Here is a 21,140-nt window from a genome sequence, read left to right on the forward strand (position 1 = left end):
AATATGCGCTTACAAACTATTATTACTTGACACTATATCAATCTATTTTACAATATGGGATAACTATATGGGGTGGTACCTCTGAAAACACACTACAACCACCAATATAATTTGATATACATAAATAAACGTGAATCTATAAGATACAACCTAAATATCAATTATTCAAAAAACAGTATTGACTATTTAGGACCAACTTATTTCAATAATCTAGAAATTAATTTTAAGAAGTATCTAATGTTTTTATAACTAATTTGTTATCTCAATTACATAGTTTATAAGTTTCTCATTTTTGTTATAATTGTTATAATTCTATCGAGTCTTCACATGCGAATTATTTATCAATATCAAAAACCTTATTTATGTTAATTACTGTTATTATTAATCTTAATTAGTTATTCGCTATTTATCTGTGCACTTTTTCTGTCCATTTGTTAAAAATTGTTATAATGTTTGATTTAAAACTGTTTGAATAAATAAATAAATTGTATATGCTGTGCAATCTCTATAAGGAAATAACTCGATACCTTCAACTTAAAGAAGGTAGCTAAACCTAACCTAACCTGCACAAGTGAACGGGTGATAACTACACTATTTGCATTGTCACAACTCATTTTTAACTAATCACTAACTTACAATTAACTTACTCGCTCATGCCACACTTACTTTATACTACATACTTACCATAGACACTACATTTTACATAATGTATAACTTATTTCAATTGCGTTACTGCTGTCTCTGATTAGATATTGGTTTTTTTCTATTTCATTTATAATACCTATGCTTACAGCTAATAATGTCTATACATTATTTTTATTTTTTATTTTTTGTGCATTATGTGCGTACACTACTCCTATGTACAAAACTCAACTTCTACTTGAATATTTCTCATTTCATTTCAATTGAACACAAACACACGTGCCTAGAGTTAGAGTTAATGAATTCTACGGATTACTTTTGTTTGTGTTTCTTATGTACTTAAATACACTTCAACTCAATGTATTTAAACATAACACTTTGTATTCTACATTGTAATACATTTTGCATTATGCTACTCTTTTTCATTTTTTTACACCACCACATCACTCTTTGTTGACATTATGTGTGAGCATCAATTAAATAGGACTCTGTTGTTGACACTTCTGAGAACATCAACAATACACCAATATATGCGCTATAAGCATGTACCTACACAAGGATTAATCAATTTCAATTTTGTAAAATAAATCATAAAACCGTGTTACTTTGTTACAGAACAATGCGAGAAGTGTGGGCTGCAGAAAACGTTCCCGGCAGAGATCCTGAGTTGCTTCCAAGGAGAGTGAGAATGCATTTTGTCGCCGACGGAAATGTGGACAGGAGACGATACAACCCACCGCCTGAAACGGTTAACGAAGTCGCAGTAGTGTTTGTCGGTGATGACGGTCAACCGCCAACAAACGTCGATCTGGTCATTTACGACCGGAATCCGATTGACCCACAACATCGTCGGCTACAGACCATACCAGCCGGCTCTTCAAACGCGGATCCAATGCTGTATCCCCTACTCTTTCCACGAGGAGAGCTCGGTTGGCATCAACGCTTGCTACAAGAGGGCCCTCGCCGTACCCCTGTTCGCAATCGGAACAGTATCAGGGAGTATACTTGCTATCGTCTTGCTATTCGTTACAATGGCAACAACGACACAATCAACGACAGGGGCGCACCCAGAATTTTTTTTTGGGGGGGGCTGAATTCAAATAATTTTAATATTAATAGGTAGTATTTATTTTGAAATATGTACAGAAATCTTGTTTACAATATTTTACTAACTAATTTTGTTTTTTTGTTCCGGTTTTAAGTCGTGCCGTAGCGGTGATGTTATACCTGTAAAACATGAATATTATTTATTAAATTATGAATAATATAGTGATTATTTTTTATAAATCTAACCTTTTAAATTATAAATTTGAGACGCCTGGTTTTTTTTTTTCCCAATACTGAGAGTACTTCTGAAGTTTGAACGTCGATTTCTCTTTGAATATGAAGCATAGCTAATCCGTTCAGTCGATTCTGACTCATTGTATTTCTCAAGTATGTTTTTATTCTTCTCAAAGTGGAAAATGATCTTTCTGTTGTACTAGTCGAGACAGGCAATGTTGAGAATATTTTTAAAAGTATAAATATAGTTTCAAATAGAGTATCATTACACAAATTTAATGCATCGATTGCATTATGTGGTAATGAATGATTTGGGCATTGGAATTTTTGATACCATAAATCAAATTCGGCTACTGCAGCGTTAACACCATTTTCTGGTATATCATTTTTATAAAATTCTAAAAGTTTTAAATACTGTGATTTTTCTGTTTGATTAGGGGAATTTCCAGTTGGTAAAAGACACTTAAAACTTTTAATAATACATTTATGCTTTAAAAATCGGTCGGATATATTGTTTATAAAAGAATCTAGCCATGGAATAAAAATGGCACGTCTATAATATTCTTCTTCATTTTCAGCTGGTACATTGCATCGTTTGGTTTGATTTTTTGTTAATCTGGGCATAGTAATTGTTAGTTCTAAAGCATTAGCAATTTCATTTGCTTCGTCAAAAATAATTTTAAATTCATTTTCAACATTAGTTCGTATCTCGCGAAGAACGAATACTACACCGTCTACGTTATTCAAAGCCTCTGAAATATCTAAATCACTCGTTTGAAGAATTTTACTGATTGGTAAAGTATAACTTAAGAGTTTCTCTGCACACAATAGTGAAATAATAAAACTTGATTGTCGAATCCCACTTAACAGTAAGAACGCATTAGACGATGAGTCTTTACAACTCCATGACTGTATTTCTTCTAAAGCTGCAACTACAGGCAACAACATTTGTTTCATTATAATAACCGAATCATGACGTTCAACCCATCTGGTGGGACAAAGTTGCTTTAATTTCGTTTTATTTGAATTATGAGTTGATGTTTCGATATTATTTTGAAGGACATTTTGCCGTTTCGGGGTATTAAAAAATGTATATATTTTTTGGAGAATGCCAAAAGCATTTCTAATTGGAACTACTTCAGCCGCATTTGATAAAGCTAAGTTTAAACTATGCGAAACGCAATGTACGTATATTGCAGTTGGGTATATATTTGAAATAAACGCCTGCACGCCTTTAAATTGGCCGCTCATAGAAGAAGCACCATCATAGCCTTGTCCACGTAAAAAGTTTAAATCAATCCCAACATTGTTTAATGTTTCTAAAAGAACATCTGCCAAGTTTTGACCTGTTGTAGATTGAACAGGAACAAATTTCAAAAATTGTTCAACAATTTTGTACTCATTATTGCTCATTAATTCAACAAATCGCACACATAAAGAAAATTGTTCTACGGTTGATACGTCTGTAGTTTCATCAGCCAAGACAGAAAAAAATTTAGCTTTATTAATTTTAGTAACTAATTTTTGAATAATTATTTCATCACACGCCTCAATAATTTGATTTTGTATATTCCAACTTATATAAGTAGCATTTTTACCACATGTTTCAAAATGCTTTCTTAAATTTTCATCACCTGATTCTATTCTAGCCCTTAATATAGCACGAAAATTCCCCTCATTTTTAATGGGTTCTATTTTTGTATCAAAAACTCCATAATCTCCATGCGATCTTAAAGACAAATTTTGACGCCCACATAAAATTACTGTTTTTATAATTGGTTTAAGTTTCTCCGAATTCTCTAAGGCTTGTTTTTGTGAATCTTTATCAATTTGTTTATTGATTGGTAACAATTTTCCACCCATAATATCAATAAAAGTATCATATTTTAAAGTAGCATCTTTATGATAATTTAAAAGTAAATGTTTTTCAAACCGTTCTAAAGCATTCTTCCAATTATTGTACCCTGTTTTAACTAATTGATTAAGCGCTTGCGAAGAACAGTGACCAGCATTTGAAGGGGCAAATAAAACACACGTCTTACAATAGACACTATTTTCAAAATCCGAATACGCCAACCATTTATATTTTATTAACCAAAATCGATTAAATTTTCTATTTTGAGAACCTATTTGTTGAGTTTTAAAAGTATAACTATTCTCCGGAACCCACATATTTTTAATAACATCAATTTTTTCGTGATCACTCATTTTTTTGTTTACATATAAAGATATATCATATTTTGGTCCTATGTTATTACCGTCATTTAGTTGAACATTACATTCATTCGATGTAGCTGTAGCATCATTATTTATTGCCGATGAATTGTCTATAGCAACTGATTGTTTTTGGACTTCTGCAGGTGTGGTGTGTGACCCGACTTTAAAATAATTTAAAAATTAATAAAAACCATAAACCAACGATGTCGACTTGAACAGTTGTACGACAGTCGACAATACTAGTTGATCTACTAAATAAGTAATAAAATGAAAGTGGAATTTGTTAACGCAAAAATACCTGCGGTTTGCGATAAACTAAATTGTATCGATAAAAATGTATAATCTAGACGTTTCCGGTATCCTACACAGTACACAGTTTCAACTAACGACGTCGCGACGATAATAATAGACAACAGAGGTCTCTCCCGGGGCCCAGAATGACAGGTATAAATATAATATGATATTATGTTATACCTAATATTTCAATTTCGATAGTTGATAATTTTTTTTTTGTAATAATTTAAAGTAAAATGTCAATTGTCAATAAACCTAATAAAATTATCAAAATGTTGGGGCTAGCCATTTGGGGGGGGGGGGGGGCTAAAGCCCGTTAGCCACCCCCTTGGGTGCGTCCTTGATCAACGATACTATGAGTTTATTACATAATGGTCGATTTATGTTGCAACAGTTTGTGGGTGATCATTACGTTCGAATGGATAGTGAATTCAACAAAAACTTGAGTTTTCAAGCACCTCATAATATTCTAGAAGTGTTAGGTGTTTCAGTTAAGAGGATACCCGCATATATTGTCTCCGTCTTACACACGTATGACAGTTAATTTTCGTTCACCAGTATCGATAGTGTGCTGTTAGTTTTACAGTAAATTGACTTATCATTGAACTAAATAACAAGAAGATTATCTATGTTCTCTCGATCGACTTTTTACGATATTTTAATTTTTAAGCTAATTATGACTATGTCAAATATAAGACAATGATGCAGATAATTTTCTTACCACCTAGCAGTTGTATAATAGCCTATAGGTCAATTCACTCGAACATCACAACAAACAGCACATTATTTAATCTGGTAAAATAAAAATATCTACGTCGAAAGTGTTTGAATATACATCACATTTCATCCGCGTAAGTCAAACATAAAATAATGAAAAAATATAATTGTAAAAGCGTTACGGTCCCGGTTATCGAATATTGGTAGTGGGCTAACGAACACCATTTTTTACCTACACGAATTAGTCATGTGCCAAAAACAAAATTAGAACACATGGCCTACACTACCTTTTCAGAATATTATAGGTATATAGTTATTTCAACAAACACTTGAGTTTTAAAGCACATAATATTATACAGACGTTCTACGTGGTCCAGTTAAGAGGATACCTGCATAATATTATGTTGTCTCCATAGGCGTGCGCAGGAATTTTTCACAGGGTGTGCAGAATTATTTTAGTAGGGGTTACTTGACCTACTACAAATCAGTAAGATAAATATTGTGTCTATATTATAATAATTAGTTTATAATAAATTTTAATTTTAAAATAAAATAACTATTAGTCTACATAGGTATTACATATTATTATTTATTACATATAAAACTAAATGTACTTAATATACAATAGTCAATAGCATTTACATTTATAATGGTAATCTTCTTTGGATTGGTGTCAGTGTTTTAAACTCATCAATAATTTCCTCCATATCTAAAGAGTTTACAATTTCTTGTTCAATAAAAATTGTTAGTAAGGCATCTAACCTTTGTTGAGCCATTGTACTGCGTAATTTATTTTTAACTATTGCCATTTTTGAAAAAGCTCTTTCACAAGAGCAACTAGTGACTGGTATGGTAGTAAATTCTTGTAAAACTTTATATATATTTTCAAAAGTTCTCATTCGGTCTGTTCCATCCTTAGTTATCCAACTCAACCACTGAGTTATTGTGCTATTATTGCTTCCTCTTGGTATGTCATCTATTTGTGTAAACAGTCTGACTTCAGAATCGAGTTGATCAAAAGATAAACTAAATGTATCAGAAATAGTTTGAATATGTTCCTTTTCTATTTCTAGTTTTAATAAGTTACCAACACTATCAATTAAATTTAATGTATCTTGACTGAAACGAACTTTGATGCCATTTAACATTTTATCAATAACACTGTTGTATACAGTTATCTTCATTTCGTCTTTTGTATTTTCAAAAAAATGCTGCGAATGATGTTCAGAATCTACTTTAGTTGATACTTTACGCCTTTTTACTTCAGGTATGGATACATCAATTTTAGTACAAGCCATTTTAGTTTCATCAAAAATTGTATTAAATGTGTTGTCTGATCTCATCGTTTGAAGAGAGTTTTGCAAGGCAGTGATTAGTGTAACTGCTGTATGTAAATCCAAGTTAGGTGATTGTAATGTGGCACTAACTTTGTTTACTAAATTTAGAATAGGGCTTAACATATACATAGCAAAAATAAATTTAAAAGTTTTCAAAGAATAAATGAGACCTTTTGTTTTGGCTCTTACATCTGGAAGATTTGTTGAGTCTGATATTTCCTCCAAAGCTTTTAATATTGCTTCATAATTATGTTTAATTGCCTCAATTGCTTCAGAACGGCATGCCCACCTTGTAGTTGACAGTGTCTTCAATGTTTTTAACTTTATATTCATTGAAGTTGAAATTTTCTCTAATTTAGCATGACGTACACAACTACCTTCAATTAAATTATAAACTAATTGAATGGTACCAAAAAAATCAAATGTCACACGATTTTCTTTTCCAATGGAATCTACTAACACAAGGTTTAAGCAATGCCCATAACAATGAACATAGAAACGTTTTGAATTCATCTCTTGGACGCCTGCTGCATGACCAGACATTGTAGAAGCACTGTCGAAGCAAACCGATAACACATTATGCCATTCAATACCTATATTGTTCAATACATCACATAATTCCGAAAAAATAGTCTGAGCATCTCCATGTAATAATCTTCTTAAACAAAAAAATCTTTCAACTGGTCTTTTTTTCTCTGATGAATAATATCGGATAGGTAACAAAAGACATTTGCTCATTGTGACCAACATCACTAGTTTCGTACGCGATGATTGAAACTTTTTTTCCACAAAGTTCAGTAGAAATTTTCCTATGGATAATATTACAAATTGATAAAATTAGGTCATTTTGGATATGGTTACTCGTATATAACGCATTCCGAGGCCCATTATCTAAATGATCTCTTAATACTGGATCATATTTTTTAAGCAAATTGACTAATTCTAAAAACAGCCCTTGGTGTAATTCTGAACTTTTTTCAATATGTCCACGAAATGGACGGCCACCTAATCCTAAGCATAAAGTAACATCAATAAGACGATACATTATTTGTCTGTTATGCAATTTTTGTTTCTCTTTTTGAGCAAGCTGAATTTCATTACTTTTGTCTATCAGAACATCTATTGATTTACAGTTTAAAAAATAACTCATTGAAGTAGTACTGTTTATATGGGACATGGAAAGCTGATGTGTTCTAAACTTATTAGTTCCTAAACGCCAATTATTAAAACCCAAATGTGAGAAGGTCTTATCTAATTGTCCATTATTTTTTCCATTAGAGTGTAAAAAAACTCTACAGCTGAAACAATAAGCACGATCTAGTTTAACACTGTATTCCAGCCAGCTGAAACTCTTAAACCATTCTTTATGAAATTGCCTTTGAATGTTTGACATTTTGGTTCTTGGATAGTTTTCAAGAATTGGTTGATAAGGACCTCTTTTTATACGATCAGATAATTCAATATTATTAGAAGGCGTGTGCACGCCTATGGTTGTCTCCGTCTTACACACGTGCGGCATAGTTAATTTTCGTTTGCCAGTTTCAATAGTGTGCTATTAGTTTTACAGTGAACTGAACTATTATTAATTAAACTTTGCTAAGAAAATATCTGTGTCCTCTCGATAGACTTTTTACGACATTTTAATTTTTAAACGAAGTATGTGTATGTAAAATATAAAATAATTTTATAAAATATTTATAAAAACCAATGTTAACAGCGCACTATTTAATCTGGTTAACTGAAAATCACTACGAAATACAATTTACATTCATTCAAATGCACACGTGCTGATAGTCATACATTCCGGTAGGTATCATAAACAATTAAACGATATTGTACGTAGGGGTGTTTAAATATTGTTCGAGATTGAATTCAATATATATATTATATAAGTATTAAAAAGTGTTTGAGCAATGAGCATAAAACCTTTTACTAAGGCAAGTTAAACATAACATGAAAAAAAAAAGGGACACAAGGCCAGTCTAAGAAGGTATAATAAGCAATTAAATACGTTTACTTACTTGGTCAGCGTCCAAATGTTAAATGAAATATGTCCGGCGTTCGTCACCGATCATACAGCCTGTCCGCAAAAAAACGGATTTTCCATCACTCCACTAAATTAGGTACGATGCCGGTCGTATCGACAATTACGCGATAACGTAAAAGCTTCGTATGAGAGAGATCGATAGTGAACACAGGTAGATAGACAGAGACCGTCACGATAAACGCGCCTTTGATATCAACATTATGGCAACTACATACCGTTCAACCGAATTATACGTTTTACGCAGACATAATTTTTCCCTTCACATATTATATGAACAATATCATACCTATAAATACACGACTCGACACACTAATTTTTTAACGTATACGCAAGGTATGACCGCGTACGATCCATATATTTGTTGATGATGGCTGTAACATTTAAACTATTACTGTGACATTTAAACTAAAGTACCTATCTGCAATACATACCTGATATACCGTTGAATATTGTACGCGATCGACGTACTCGGGGTGCCTACCTTGGTGACTTCGATGAACGTATATCGAATATCACATGAGGCATCTACTTGCTAGACACTCCAACACGGTTTTAAACTTTATATTGTTCCACAAACGAAAAGTCACCGGACATGCGACGGGTAACAGCACTGACACCGAAAGTTAAAAAATTTAAACATTCCCGCCAAACCACCAAGCGCTATCATGGCCATAACACAAATCGTTATCACCAACTCGACAACTTCATTATCATTCTACTACGACCACAGTTGTAGAATAACGATGAAGTCGGATTGTTCATCATTCATAAAGGTAGACGGTAGTCGAGTTTCACTTATAGCCGCTTAATGTCTGTAATACCTGCCCACCTGATTTTCTGTAGCACACATAGGTGGCCAACTTGAAAGGTAATCGATTTTCACTTCAGAGTTCATGTGATTGACTTGCTAGACACTCTAACATGGTTTTCAAATTTATATTTCTTCACACATACAAAAAAGCACCGGACATACGCTGGGGAATCGTATCATTGCACTGCCGATTCCCATGGGAGATTTCTAGACGCTAAAATTCGACTTTTAAACTTTCCCGCCTTTGAAACAAGACCGCTAAAGAGCCAAGTCTTATCACAAATTCTTATCACCAAATCACCTCCGACTACCAACATCACCTTCATTATAAGTGCGACTTTCATAATTCGACTGCGTCTCCAAAATCGGTACCCACTCTCAGCGAATCCAACGGGCCCCGAGTTTCACTTAGAGCTAGTAATAAATAAATTGTTAAAAAAAACTTACAATTTGTCGGTGCACAGCTGGCCAGCTGCTACCTTTGCCTGTATAATAGTTTTATAATAGATACACAACAATAATAATATAAATTCACTGGCTATTCAAGCCAGACAATAATTTAAATAGCAATAACTAAGTACAGTTATAATATGATAATTCAAAATATGATTTAAATTACGATCGCACTCGTGACAATGTTATAATATAATACTGTTTGAAATAACCCGACGATTAGCGTTGCGGTATATGTCAACAAAATAATAAAATATGCAAACGGCTATTAGAGCCGATGCTAACAATATAATATTTGTGGCGATTCGCGCCTCTATGCACAATGAATTATTACAATAATAATAAAAGACACTGACGGCGATTCGCGCCTACAAAGAGTATAATAATATTGTTGGCTATTCGAGCCAAAAATGAATCTAATAAAATGCCGGCGATGTGTGCCCACGTACAATTGAATCGCTAACTGCAGAAACGGGACAAGTCCATTTTTTTCAATTTTGATTTTATTATCATTTTTCGTTAAGCACGCGTAAATACATCGTTTACTGTAGAAAGGAGTCAAATCCGACCATCCAAACGCATCACGTATTTCATTTCTGCGTTGATGTATATATCGACGTCGGTTGGAACGTAACAGCAGTATTAAATAATAAAAGCCGATCGTTATATCAGACTGATAGATTTTTTTTTCTAATTATGAAAACGTAAATATACCGAAAATTCTTCTCCGAATGTAAAAAATAAACGTGCACGAATGAACGCAACAACATGTATGTCACGGTGTATGTTCCGATATATTTAGCGATAATGCTACAAATTTTGTAGGGGTTAACAATAGATTACAGGATCTAAAAAAAATATTTCATTCTGAGGAACATTTAACCAAAATGTACGATGCGCTATCAACTGAGAGTATAAGGTGGCATTTCATAACCCCTCGATCCCCACATTTTGGTGGGTTGTGGGAAGCTTCCATTAAATCTGTTAAAAACCATTTATACCGAGTTTTAGGTACGGCTAATCTACCTTATGACGAATTGAACACTATCTTAATTAGAATAGAGGCCGTCCTTAATTCTAGACCCTTAATTAGTCGATGATGCTTGTAAAGAGGCATCATGCAATAAGAATACAAATGTTCATAATATTCATGACACTCTATCATATTTAAGACAACCTTCACAAGATCAACAACCACTATCTAATTTTCAACCAAGAGAACTATATTATAAGCAGCCACCACAGCTATTTTCACATCTTGAACGACCACCTTCAGCTTATGACAAAGAACCACCAACCCAACAACAAAGATCTACACACCATAAACATGAAATCGACCCAATGACTCAATATCAACCACCAGCAATGCATGCCCCAATTTGGACTCCTTTATAATGTAACTTATACATTTATGATTTATGTTTAATATATAAACTTGTTAAAATAAAATAAATTAAAAGGTGTTTAATAAATGTTAATTGTATAAATAAAGTACCTATACAACTTTGATAAAACATTATTGTTTTATGTTATCTTACAATAATTTGTTTAGAAATGTATTGTAGAAAGAAGACAATAACCGAGGGGTATATAACTGACAGAAGTTTTGTACCTACACCAGATTACTGATTTCAATGATTAAACCTATGATTACCCATGATTTACTACAAAGATTACATATGATTACCTATGATTGCCCATGATTACCCATGATTACCATCACTTTGTACACTGATTGAATCCCGGAAAAAAAGTCCGGGGGAAAAAGTACACGGAAAAAAAGTCCGATTTAATTTTTTTCGGAAAAAAAGTCCGACAAGAAAATTATTATACGGAAAAAAAGTCTGGTTTGATTTATTGTTTCATAAAAAATATTTAAACTTATTTAATTAATTCAAAATTAATAATATATATGATTGGTATGATCTAATATAATTTTAAACTATAAAGAATTAAAATTTCACGTCGTTATACAATCTACAGAAATAGAAGGTATTAAGGTAAGGTAGATAGAAAAAATATACTAGAATATGTGATAGAAAAATCGTGTGCATTAAAAGGCAATAAAGATAGCACAATTAATCTGTATTATAAGATAAAATATGAATGGAAGTTAATTTCTAAAATGCGTGAAGAGTTAGGAGTAGATAGAGCTAAAATAGCGTTACAAGAATTAGGTGAAGGGATTCCAACACCAAAAAAACGTACCGGTGAAAGTTTAAAAAACTTATGTTCTAGAGTGGCCATTGACGAAATATCGGTGGAAGAATTTTTAATTAATATTGGCCATTGCTTTCGAAAACGAAATAAATATTAGTTTTAAATTAAATTTATATTATATATTATACATTTAGTAATTTCATTTTTTATTAAATTAAACAGGACTTTTTTTCCGTATAATAATTTTCTTGTCGGACTTTTTTTCTGTGTACTTTTTTTCTGTGTACTTTTTTTCTGTGTACTTTTTTTCCCCGGACTTTTTTCCCGGCTCCCACACTGATTACCCCCAAGGTGTTTACCCCTCGACAATAACTAATAAGACACTACATATAATTATAAAAATACTTTTTTAGAGAAAAAAGTTGTAGGCACTATTTAGTAAGTAATAAACAGATGTGATTGCAGGTACTATTTAAACTTATATAAGGATAGGTATCATGAGAGAAAACATTTTCTGATTTTGCTCAGAAATTACCCCCTTTGCAACCCTTTCAAGTTAAAATGCAACAAGATGACACATTTTGAAACATTAATATTTTTATTCAAATAGTTGAACAATAAAACTATTAAATACTTACCTCAATGTAATCAATAACCGTTCTTCCACAGTAATGGCTTTTCTGAAGTGAGTATCTTTTTTATGTAACATAAGGCCGCACTAACTCTGATAAGATTTCAAATGATTTCTGTGTCATTCTATAAAAAGTTTGAAATTTTTCAGGATATAGAGAAAGCTCTTTTGCGACAGAAAAAGTTCCTAGAGTGTCTGCGTTTTCTTTAGGTATGGATGCACCCAATACTTGCGTTTACATTTTTGACTATCATTATTATTGTTGTTGTTGTTTAATAACAACAACACCAATAAGTCTTCGTCAGTACTTGACATTGGATATTTTAATATTTTAAATATTTACAATTTTAATAGTATTGAAATAAAATAAAATATATAAAACAAATAAAAAAATGTTTAATCAAAAACACTAATCACTAGGTATTAATCACTGTTATCAAAATAGAAAAAATAGTTAAAAATAAAAATAAAACAGATCGCGCCTCCGCCGCACTGCATTGGTGTGCTTTGGCACGCTTTTGCGGTGCGGACGCAGTGTTTTTTGCGCGCTACTGCCGCCGCCCGCACTGCAACCGCACTGCTTTGGTGTGCGCTCTCCCTGAGACTCAACTTCCGCTTACAAAATGTACCCTAATTATCGTGAACCCAATTTACCTCGCCCCTTTATTTCATCCCACAATTACATCTACATTTGTTATCATTATGTAATCGTTTTCTTTATAAACAGTGGTAACTTGCGATTTGCATTATATTGTATTCGTTTCCAGGGACTTAATTATACGCTCTGCTGCCTTCGCTCTCAGTCCCTCAATATTTTCCGGATTATCAGTCACGTCATACTCTAAAATTATTCGTACTTTGACATTGGTTTCACCTGCTTGGCTTACACCAAATAATAACACACTAGGGTTAGAAAAGTACGATCGTCAAAACCCGCAACCATATAAAAATAAATTCTACAATTATTTTCGTAACTTTGTGTTACATAGGTTGAACATAAAATAAAGTAACAAGATGCAATGACGAGAATGTCATTAATCCCTCAATTTAAAATGCAAATTGCACTGCGATTCCTTGCAACAGGAGACTTTTATAAATCGTTGCAATATTTATTTAGAGTTTCCAAATCAGCAATCAGTGAAGTTCTACTTATGTGTTTGATTCAATTTATCAAGGATTACAAGAATATATTCAAGTAATTTGTATTTCCAGTCTTTGGTTTACTTGTCTTGGTAAAGATATATATAATTTATATAAAATACTTTGTTAAAAATATAATTAGAAAAAGGTATCATTGGTACAGCTTTTAAATATAACCAACAAACAAACATTTCAATTTAACAAAGTGTAACTTAGGTAAATCATTATTAATAAAAACAAAGCTTTTTAAAAATAATTTTACGGTATGTAAATTTAGGAACTCCAGTTATTATAAAATAACGTTCATATTGAGGCATAATCCTCTTATGTTAGTTTCTATTAAGGGTGTCGGTGCCGGTCATTTATTAAGGAGTAAAATGTAGGAAATTCAATTCACATGTTGTATTGGTTTCGCGCGGAACGTACATGTGTGTGAGTATGTAAATCGATATAAGTGTAAGTGAGCTATAATTACACGCGCAGATAATTGATATTCATTTAATCACATTTTGTAACAGTGAAAAATTTTTTTGAAAAGCATTTCTATAAAAGCATGGATCTAAAATTTTGAAAAAAAAATATCTTGAAAAAAGAAAATACATTTTGATAACAATAATGACTGTTTTATGTTAATTTATTAATCCTGTATATATATATTATTTTTTTTCAAAACAATGTAGTTTTTTGATTAATAACATACAAATTAATAAAATTTCGTCACATAAATAATTATTAAATCTTGTTTTTTTTTGATACATGTCGAAAATAATGCAACCCGGTTGAAATTTTGTTATTTCTATCAAAAGTCCAAAATAAGACAATCCTACTTAAAATAAATAAATATACATCTTTTTTCTTAAATACTTACTTAAAATAAAATGTAAATTTATAACTTTCGGTGTATGTCATTAAATAAGTTCAGACAAAAATAAGTGATTTTTTATTTTTCTATTTTAACTGTGTAATTTTACCATAGAATATAATATGATATTGATTTAGTGACAAGCCGGTACACTCCAAAATATACATGTATGTATTGTTTGGAAATACATAATATGTTAATTGCCAAGCATTAAATTGTATTAAAACCAAAGATTGTTTACTTAGTTACTAGGTTATACAAAAATAATTATACATTTTAAATTGAAAAATTAATTTCTGGTTTTACTTTTAAATATATTATATTTGAAATTTATTAATACGATATTACTAATCACTCTACTATATGTAAGTATTATACAACAATTTTAACTATTCTAAATATTTTATAATTAATTTGTGGATTTTAGTAGAATGTATTTAATATAATATACCTGCTTTAGCCTGTTGAATAATGGATCATTCAAATCATAATGATACAAACTGCAATACAAATAATGTACGTAATAACGTGGATAATTTTACACTGAAAACTTGTTTAAGACTAACAGAAGGACGTAAAGGTATGTTGGAGAGGAATGTTTCCAAACATAACCGACTAAAAGCTGAGATGAAAGATATGCATATAGAATTGGAAGATCTCCAGCAAACGACAGTTGACACAATACAATGTTATGATCAGTCATATAATAATGTCAATCGAGACTTAGAAGCGAAATCATTGAAGTATAATGAAATATTGAATACAATAGATGAATTAGAACGAACTAACCAAGAATTACAGTGCAGTATACGATCTAACACGGATAAAGAAATACAGATAATTGAAAAAATCAAGAAATTGGAATGTTTCTGTGCAGAAACATTAGAAGACAATAATAAACATCAACATATAATTCATAACGAAAAGGTAATATGCACAATATATTTAAACAACATTATTAAAACATAATATTGCGTTTTTGCAACTCCCGTCAATTTTAGCTGAAAAGACCTAAAGTATTGACAAAATTAAAATAAGTAAACGTTTTCCGATTTTGATTCTAAAAAAAAAATTTAACTCACCAGAAAATACTCCATAAATTCTACGAAGCACTTTGTAAAAACTAAATTTTATATTATTGTGAACTGTAATTGAAAACTTGAAAATATCAACTTTTTCGAATCATAATTAAAATTAAAATTAATATTAAAAACGGAAATGGTTTCGTACGATCTACAGACATTTTTCTGCTGAATTAAAATATTTTTTCAGAATCAAAATCAAACAACATTAACTAATTTTTATTATGTCAAAACAAATGTATGTTTTTGTAAAATCGTGTAGTGAAATTGATATGGTTATCGAGTTATTGACATGTGCATGCGCGTACGAGAGAGGATACCCGCATTTAATTTCACTCACACTAATAATCATTTACAACTAAAGCATAGATCCCGGTCGGCTATGACAAAAATAGATATTGCCTAAATGTTGCCCCTTAAATAATGACCGTAGCGCGGCCCCTTAAGCATATTATAGCATAGGTATTGTACAATATCCCTATGAAGAATATGTAAAACACCGTTACCACCTGTGATTTAACTTTTAATTTTAAATACAAAATCCTAAATTCTTTTTAAGTTACATCAAATATACTATTTGTATTACATAATCAAGAATCTAGATTTCAGATTTTAACGTACCTATATGTTCATTATTGCACACATCATAATTATATTTAAAATTTAAAAATAAAACACTTATGTACTAAATGTGGTTTAAGACTCGTCAACTATAAGATGTTCATAGAGTCAATATAATTTAAATTTGTTTTCACGATATTGACAGATAAAATAGGTACCTACTATAAAATCCATAGTTCTATAGTAAAGTAAATTATAGTAACTCATTAGGGAATATAAAAATCAATATTTTTTTTAAACCGGGGGTGTAATAAAATAAACAGCAACAAACCAGTTACGCAACCTTTGTTCTTAAATTAACATATTATCCAAAGCGTGAAATAAAAACTACAATGTGGTTTCTGAAACTTAGGAAACTGCAAAGTGTTTGAAACGGCAACTATGTGACTTGGAGGACATGATAGTTTGTAAGACAGCGGAAGCAAACAAGTTGCGTTGCGTCTTGACCGACAAAGAGACGGCGTTGTGTTTTGAGAACAAAAAGCTAATGGAGACGCAGCAGCAGAATTGTACCAGCAATCGAATCGTCAAGGCACTGACGGCTGAGTGTCAGGACAGGGAAGTGGAACTGGTGGCGTTGAGAAAAGCGGCCCCGGAGCGACTGGCCCGGGCAGAAAAGTGCTCGGATGTTGTTTGCCAGGATCTGACCACCGTGAGTGCTAAAGCGGCCAATTGGAAGAACAAAGTCGAACAATCTATAAAGATGCTCGATGAACAGAAAGTGTCCAGTGAAACAGAAATGTGTTGTGCACGGTCCGTTCTAGGAGAAACCATTAGAAATCGTGACCAATTGATTGAGCAGCAGTGTAACACATCAAGCCAACTCGAAGAAACAATAGCCAACAACCGTCGGTTGGTGGCAGATGTTAAAACTGTGGTCGACCGGAAAGCTGGACTAGTGACCGAAATTGAACGGCTAGAACAGAAACTTGGCTGTGACCGACTCGCGCTGGTGATACAGCGGACAAAGTGCGATGCCGATGCCGTTTTGCACGAGGACGATATGACAGTTAAGTGGCACACACTCGCTTCAATCGAGAATGAGGTGGTGGCACTGAGGCAGGCATGCCAGGATCGTGATTCAGCGATCAGTGATGTCAAGCGAAAACTCGATACCAATTGTTCGATCGGGTGATAGTTAGTTTAGGTACACGATTTGAATGACCCACAGTTAAGCAAAAATCATGTCAGAAAGTCATCCACCACCCAAAAACAGTTATTTATCAAGGTAACCTAATGTCCCCAGGAGCTAGTTCAGACAGCCAGATTTTCACTACACAGTTCCTCTCTGATGGTATTATAGACGTAGGTGGCACAATTTTATTAATAAAATAAAACAAATTTAAAATAATTGTTTTTACATTTAACTAATTACCTTAAATATATTTTTACCTCTATAATATATATATATAGAAAAGGACTAGCTGTCCACCCGGCGTTGCTGTCGTGTTGCGTTGCCAGGCAAACATTTGTTTTTCTTTTAAAAGTGTATATGCAATATTTATCGCATATTCGGTGATTTATTGTATGTATAAGTGTAAAATTAAAAACCGGGTCTGGCAAGACAGCAAGTTATCTAAAATGAAAATCGATTTACGTGCAAGTTAATCATTTAAGTAGTCAATTCATGGACAATATGCAAGCAGTATATCAGGTAGGGAATTCAGTTCCGGTGAATATTACGACGATGAGTTACAGTAAGTGAAACCTATGTAGGAAATATATGTCAACTGTAAAATCTTTATACATTACCCAATCAGTTATCACCTATATAGTTAACTACTCTTATTCGAATGTCTCGATAATTGTATATCGTGTCAAATTAAGCATATGACACAGAATGAAATAAGCAATTTCTAAGCTCAACTAGAGCATTAGAAAAACCATAATTCCAAATTTCAAGTTCATACTTCTGATTCTTGTGGCACCAACTGACTAGTAAAAAGATATGAAATTCCACAGTTTTAAAGTGGGTCTATATGAAACCTATAAGCTGGCAAAAATAAACATATTTCTAGTAGTCCAATTTTAATTTTGAATATTGATTTGAATTCGTTAGCCTCATTTCTATGATATGTAGGAAAAACTTTTCATTATGTTTGTCTTGTTAGCACTTTAAAAAATAAGTTAATTTTGAGAAATGTAGTAAAGTCATTTGAAACTGTACTAGGTATGTAATCTATCCAAAATATCCAAAATATGTTTCCTATAAATCATAAAAAAGAGGCTGACGAGCTCACATTATTTTTCAAAATTGAAATTGGATTACTAGACGTATGTTTATTTTTCGCCAGCTTATTAGCATTATTCATGGTCGCGTGTGCACAACAATATTTTTAGATAGTGTTAACGTTGCCTTGTGTTTGCGTGTACGTGTGCTAGGACATAGTCGTCCGGGCGGTAAGAAATCTATTGTTATCTAGTTTGAATTTCTTTGAAAGTCTATTTTTATATTTTACATATTAAATTTAGTCATATAATTGATTATAAATACTAGTATAATCAATGGAACTAGTAAGTTGTTACCATTAGTTTGTATTTAGTGACGTTTAATTACGATACTACGTTTGTGTTTATTTTATGGAATTGAAAATAATACCTTGTAATGTGATAAAACTAATAATATAACCAGATTTTGGCGGTTTTTTTACTGCATAGGCATTTATTACGGTTTACAATTTTTAGTTTAATAATGGTGTTTACTTATTTTTAATTTTTTTTTTTATCCTACATACAAATTTTCTACCAGAAGGAGTGCTTTGATTTCAACATATTGAATCTTTTTTTTTTTTTTTTATTGATACGGCTTCAACATTAAAGTCATTAGCCGGGGACAGAAACATGTTTACAAGTTATTTACAATTATCTTAATATTTTAATAAAGGAAATACAGTATAGTACAAGCATGTGGTGATAATGGTATAGGTAACAATAATATATAACTATTTAGATTCTATTAAATAGATTGGTTATTTTAAGGAATGTTATTAAATAGTTAAAATTGTCTATACTTAAAATATCTCTTAATGTTAGGTGAGGAAAAATTTTTCTTTGTTCTGTTAAATAAGGGCATTCAAGGAGTAGGTGTGCTGTGGAAATCGGGGCGTTGTTGCAGAACTCGCAGTTTGGTCTCGGCTCTCTTCTCATTAAGTGGACGTGTGTGATGTTTGTGTGTCCAATTTTCCTCCGTGTCCATATCACTTGTTGTCTTCTCGTACTTGAGGGAGGATTCGGGTAAGGTGACAGAAAAGGTTTTATCTGGTATAGTTTGTTGTTAAGTTCCTGGTCCCAGAGTCGTTGGTGAATCTTTTTGCTATTTTTTAAGGCGTATCGGGCAGTGTCCTGATAAGTCGAAAGGTCTATTTTGGGGATATTGATGTTGGTCGAGGCTTCTTTAACTGCTACATCAGCTTTTTCATTTCCTGGTATGTTTTTGTGGGCAGGAATCCACATGAAGGTTACCGAACGGGGGGCAAGGGAAAAGGCTCTTTCTTGTATGTTTTTTATTATTTCATTTGATGTCCCTTGGTTTTGTATAGCTAGGATAGAACTAAGGGAATCGCTGGCTATTAAGAAGGACTTTGTATTTTTCCAATTTTGCTCAGTTAGTTCTATGGCTTTCAGGATCGCTAGTGCCTCGATGGTGAAAATAGAATTAATCTCCAGTGAAGAGAATGAATCTTATGTACTTTAGAGAGGTCATTTTTTAATTTTCTCAATAGTTATTTAATGCCACAAGAATAACCACAAAAAATTACAAAAAATCGCTAAAAATTGGATTTTAATTTCTAACGCTTTGCTTATCACCAGTGTTGGGCAAATTGTAATCTGATTAATGATTAATGATTATAATTAAATTGTATAATCGTTAATTGCTATAAAGATTAATGTAATCGTTAATCACAATTAAAAATAATTTCAAATGATTAAAATAATAATTTAATCATAGTACTGATTACGATTACAAAATGTTTTAATTTGTAATCATGATTAATCTTTATTATTTTTTCTATAATTATTGTATTTTATGTCTAGTTTAAAAATAAAAATAAATTTTACAATAATACATTTGACACATGATAACAAAATTAACGATGTAATAAAAAAAACTACGCATTTTAGAAACAAAATATTTTTTGATGACAAAATTATTGTAAATGTAATGATTAATATGATGATAATAACAATACACAATATATACAATATATACATTTAATTTATTTAGGTATACTAATATTAGTATATATTATTTAGTAACAATAATTGTAATAATTCAATGATGTTAATAAAAAATAATGATAATATATTATGTTAATATAATATTCATAGTAATTTAGAATTTGAAACATTTTTATAATATATTTGCCTTTAACACAACACGTTTTTCAAATAAATGATCCGATAGTTTATGGTTTTTTGGTTGATTCGTCATTGTAGCAAATTAAAAGAGCCTTTCTACCGGAGCTGATGACGGAAGCGTAGTATTATAACGAATAAATACTTGTTTGATGGTTGGATATTTGTTAAGATTCTGAAGGTCATTTTCTTCATCAGCGAAGTAATGAAGACTTCTAATTCTGATGTTGGTATACCGGTTAAATTCAAAGAAGAAGATCCAAAGTCAAAGAAGTCGTCAGTTGTTTGATTTTCATGTGATTTTTCTGATTCTAATGGTGTATTTTTTTCAACAAGTATTTCATTGGCTGTTTTTTTTAAAATTTGTATAAGCTTGTCATGAAATTCCGTTTTAACGCATGTCAACCAACGTTTTTTAAAACGCGGATAAGACAATGCTGCTATAGCAGTATTCAGAGATTCGGGAGAAGTAAAATCTAAATAATTTCC

General features: G+C 31.7%; 3 protein-coding genes across 3 annotated transcripts; 1 reads left to right on the forward strand and 2 right to left on the reverse strand.

The window, feature by feature from the left end:
* Positions 1-1,454: 1,454 nt before the first annotated feature.
* LOC132932615 (52 kDa repressor of the inhibitor of the protein kinase-like) lies at positions 1,455-3,786 on the reverse strand. Its single transcript, XM_060998992.1, has 2 exons — positions 1,984-3,786; positions 1,455-1,613 (listed from the first exon to the last, which is right to left on the reverse strand). The coding sequence occupies exons 1-2, from the start codon at positions 3,784-3,786 to the stop codon at positions 1,455-1,457; spliced, it is 1,962 nt and encodes a 653-aa protein (XP_060854975.1).
* Positions 3,787-5,795: 2,009 nt separating this feature from the next.
* On the reverse strand, positions 5,796-8,007 carry LOC132932616 (zinc finger MYM-type protein 1-like). Its single transcript, XM_060998993.1, has 3 exons — positions 7,350-8,007; positions 6,920-7,297; positions 5,796-6,865 (listed from the first exon to the last, which is right to left on the reverse strand). Exons 1-3 carry the CDS (start codon positions 8,005-8,007, stop codon positions 5,796-5,798), a joined length of 2,106 nt encoding a protein of 701 aa, XP_060854976.1.
* A 7,056-nt stretch (positions 8,008-15,063) lies between these two features.
* Positions 15,064-17,430, forward strand: LOC132934459 (uncharacterized). Its single transcript, XM_061000761.1, has 2 exons — positions 15,064-15,519; positions 16,648-17,430. Exons 1-2 carry the CDS (start codon positions 15,064-15,066, stop codon positions 17,428-17,430), a joined length of 1,239 nt encoding a protein of 412 aa, XP_060856744.1.
* The last annotated feature ends 3,710 nt before the right edge of the window (positions 17,431-21,140 follow it).

Source organism: Metopolophium dirhodum, chromosome 1 (assembly GCF_019925205.1).
Source record: "Metopolophium dirhodum isolate CAU chromosome 1, ASM1992520v1, whole genome shotgun sequence".
Lineage (NCBI taxonomy): Eukaryota > Metazoa > Arthropoda > Insecta > Hemiptera > Aphididae > Metopolophium > Metopolophium dirhodum.

What these genes read in the sequence shown, in the direction of transcription:
- LOC132932615 (XM_060998992.1), bottom strand. Translation starts at nt 3,786, where the DNA reads ATGGGTGGAAAATTGTTACCAATCAATAAACAAATTGATAAAGATTCA. An exon ending in AAACTTCAGAAGTACTCTCA is followed by an intron (nt 1,614 to 1,983) that starts GTATTGGGAAAA and finishes GATTGCGAACAG; the next exon opens with GGGTACGGCGAGGGCCCTCT.
- LOC132932616 (XM_060998993.1), bottom strand. Translation starts at nt 8,007, where the DNA reads ATGCCGCACGTGTGTAAGACGGAGACAACCATAGGCGTGCACACGCCT. An exon ending in TCGGAATGCGTTATATACGA is followed by an intron (nt 7,298 to 7,349) that starts GTAACCATATCC and finishes TATTATCCATAG; the next exon opens with GAAAATTTCTACTGAACTTT. An exon ending in TTCCATTGGAAAAGAAAATC is followed by an intron (nt 6,866 to 6,919) that starts GTGTGACATTTG and finishes ATTTAATTGAAG; the next exon opens with GTAGTTGTGTACGTCATGCT.
- LOC132934459 (XM_061000761.1), top strand. Translation starts at nt 15,064, where the DNA reads ATGGATCATTCAAATCATAATGATACAAACTGCAATACAAATAATGTA. An exon ending in ATATAATTCATAACGAAAAG is followed by an intron (nt 15,520 to 16,647) that starts GTAATATGCACA and finishes TCTGAAACTTAG; the next exon opens with GAAACTGCAAAGTGTTTGAA.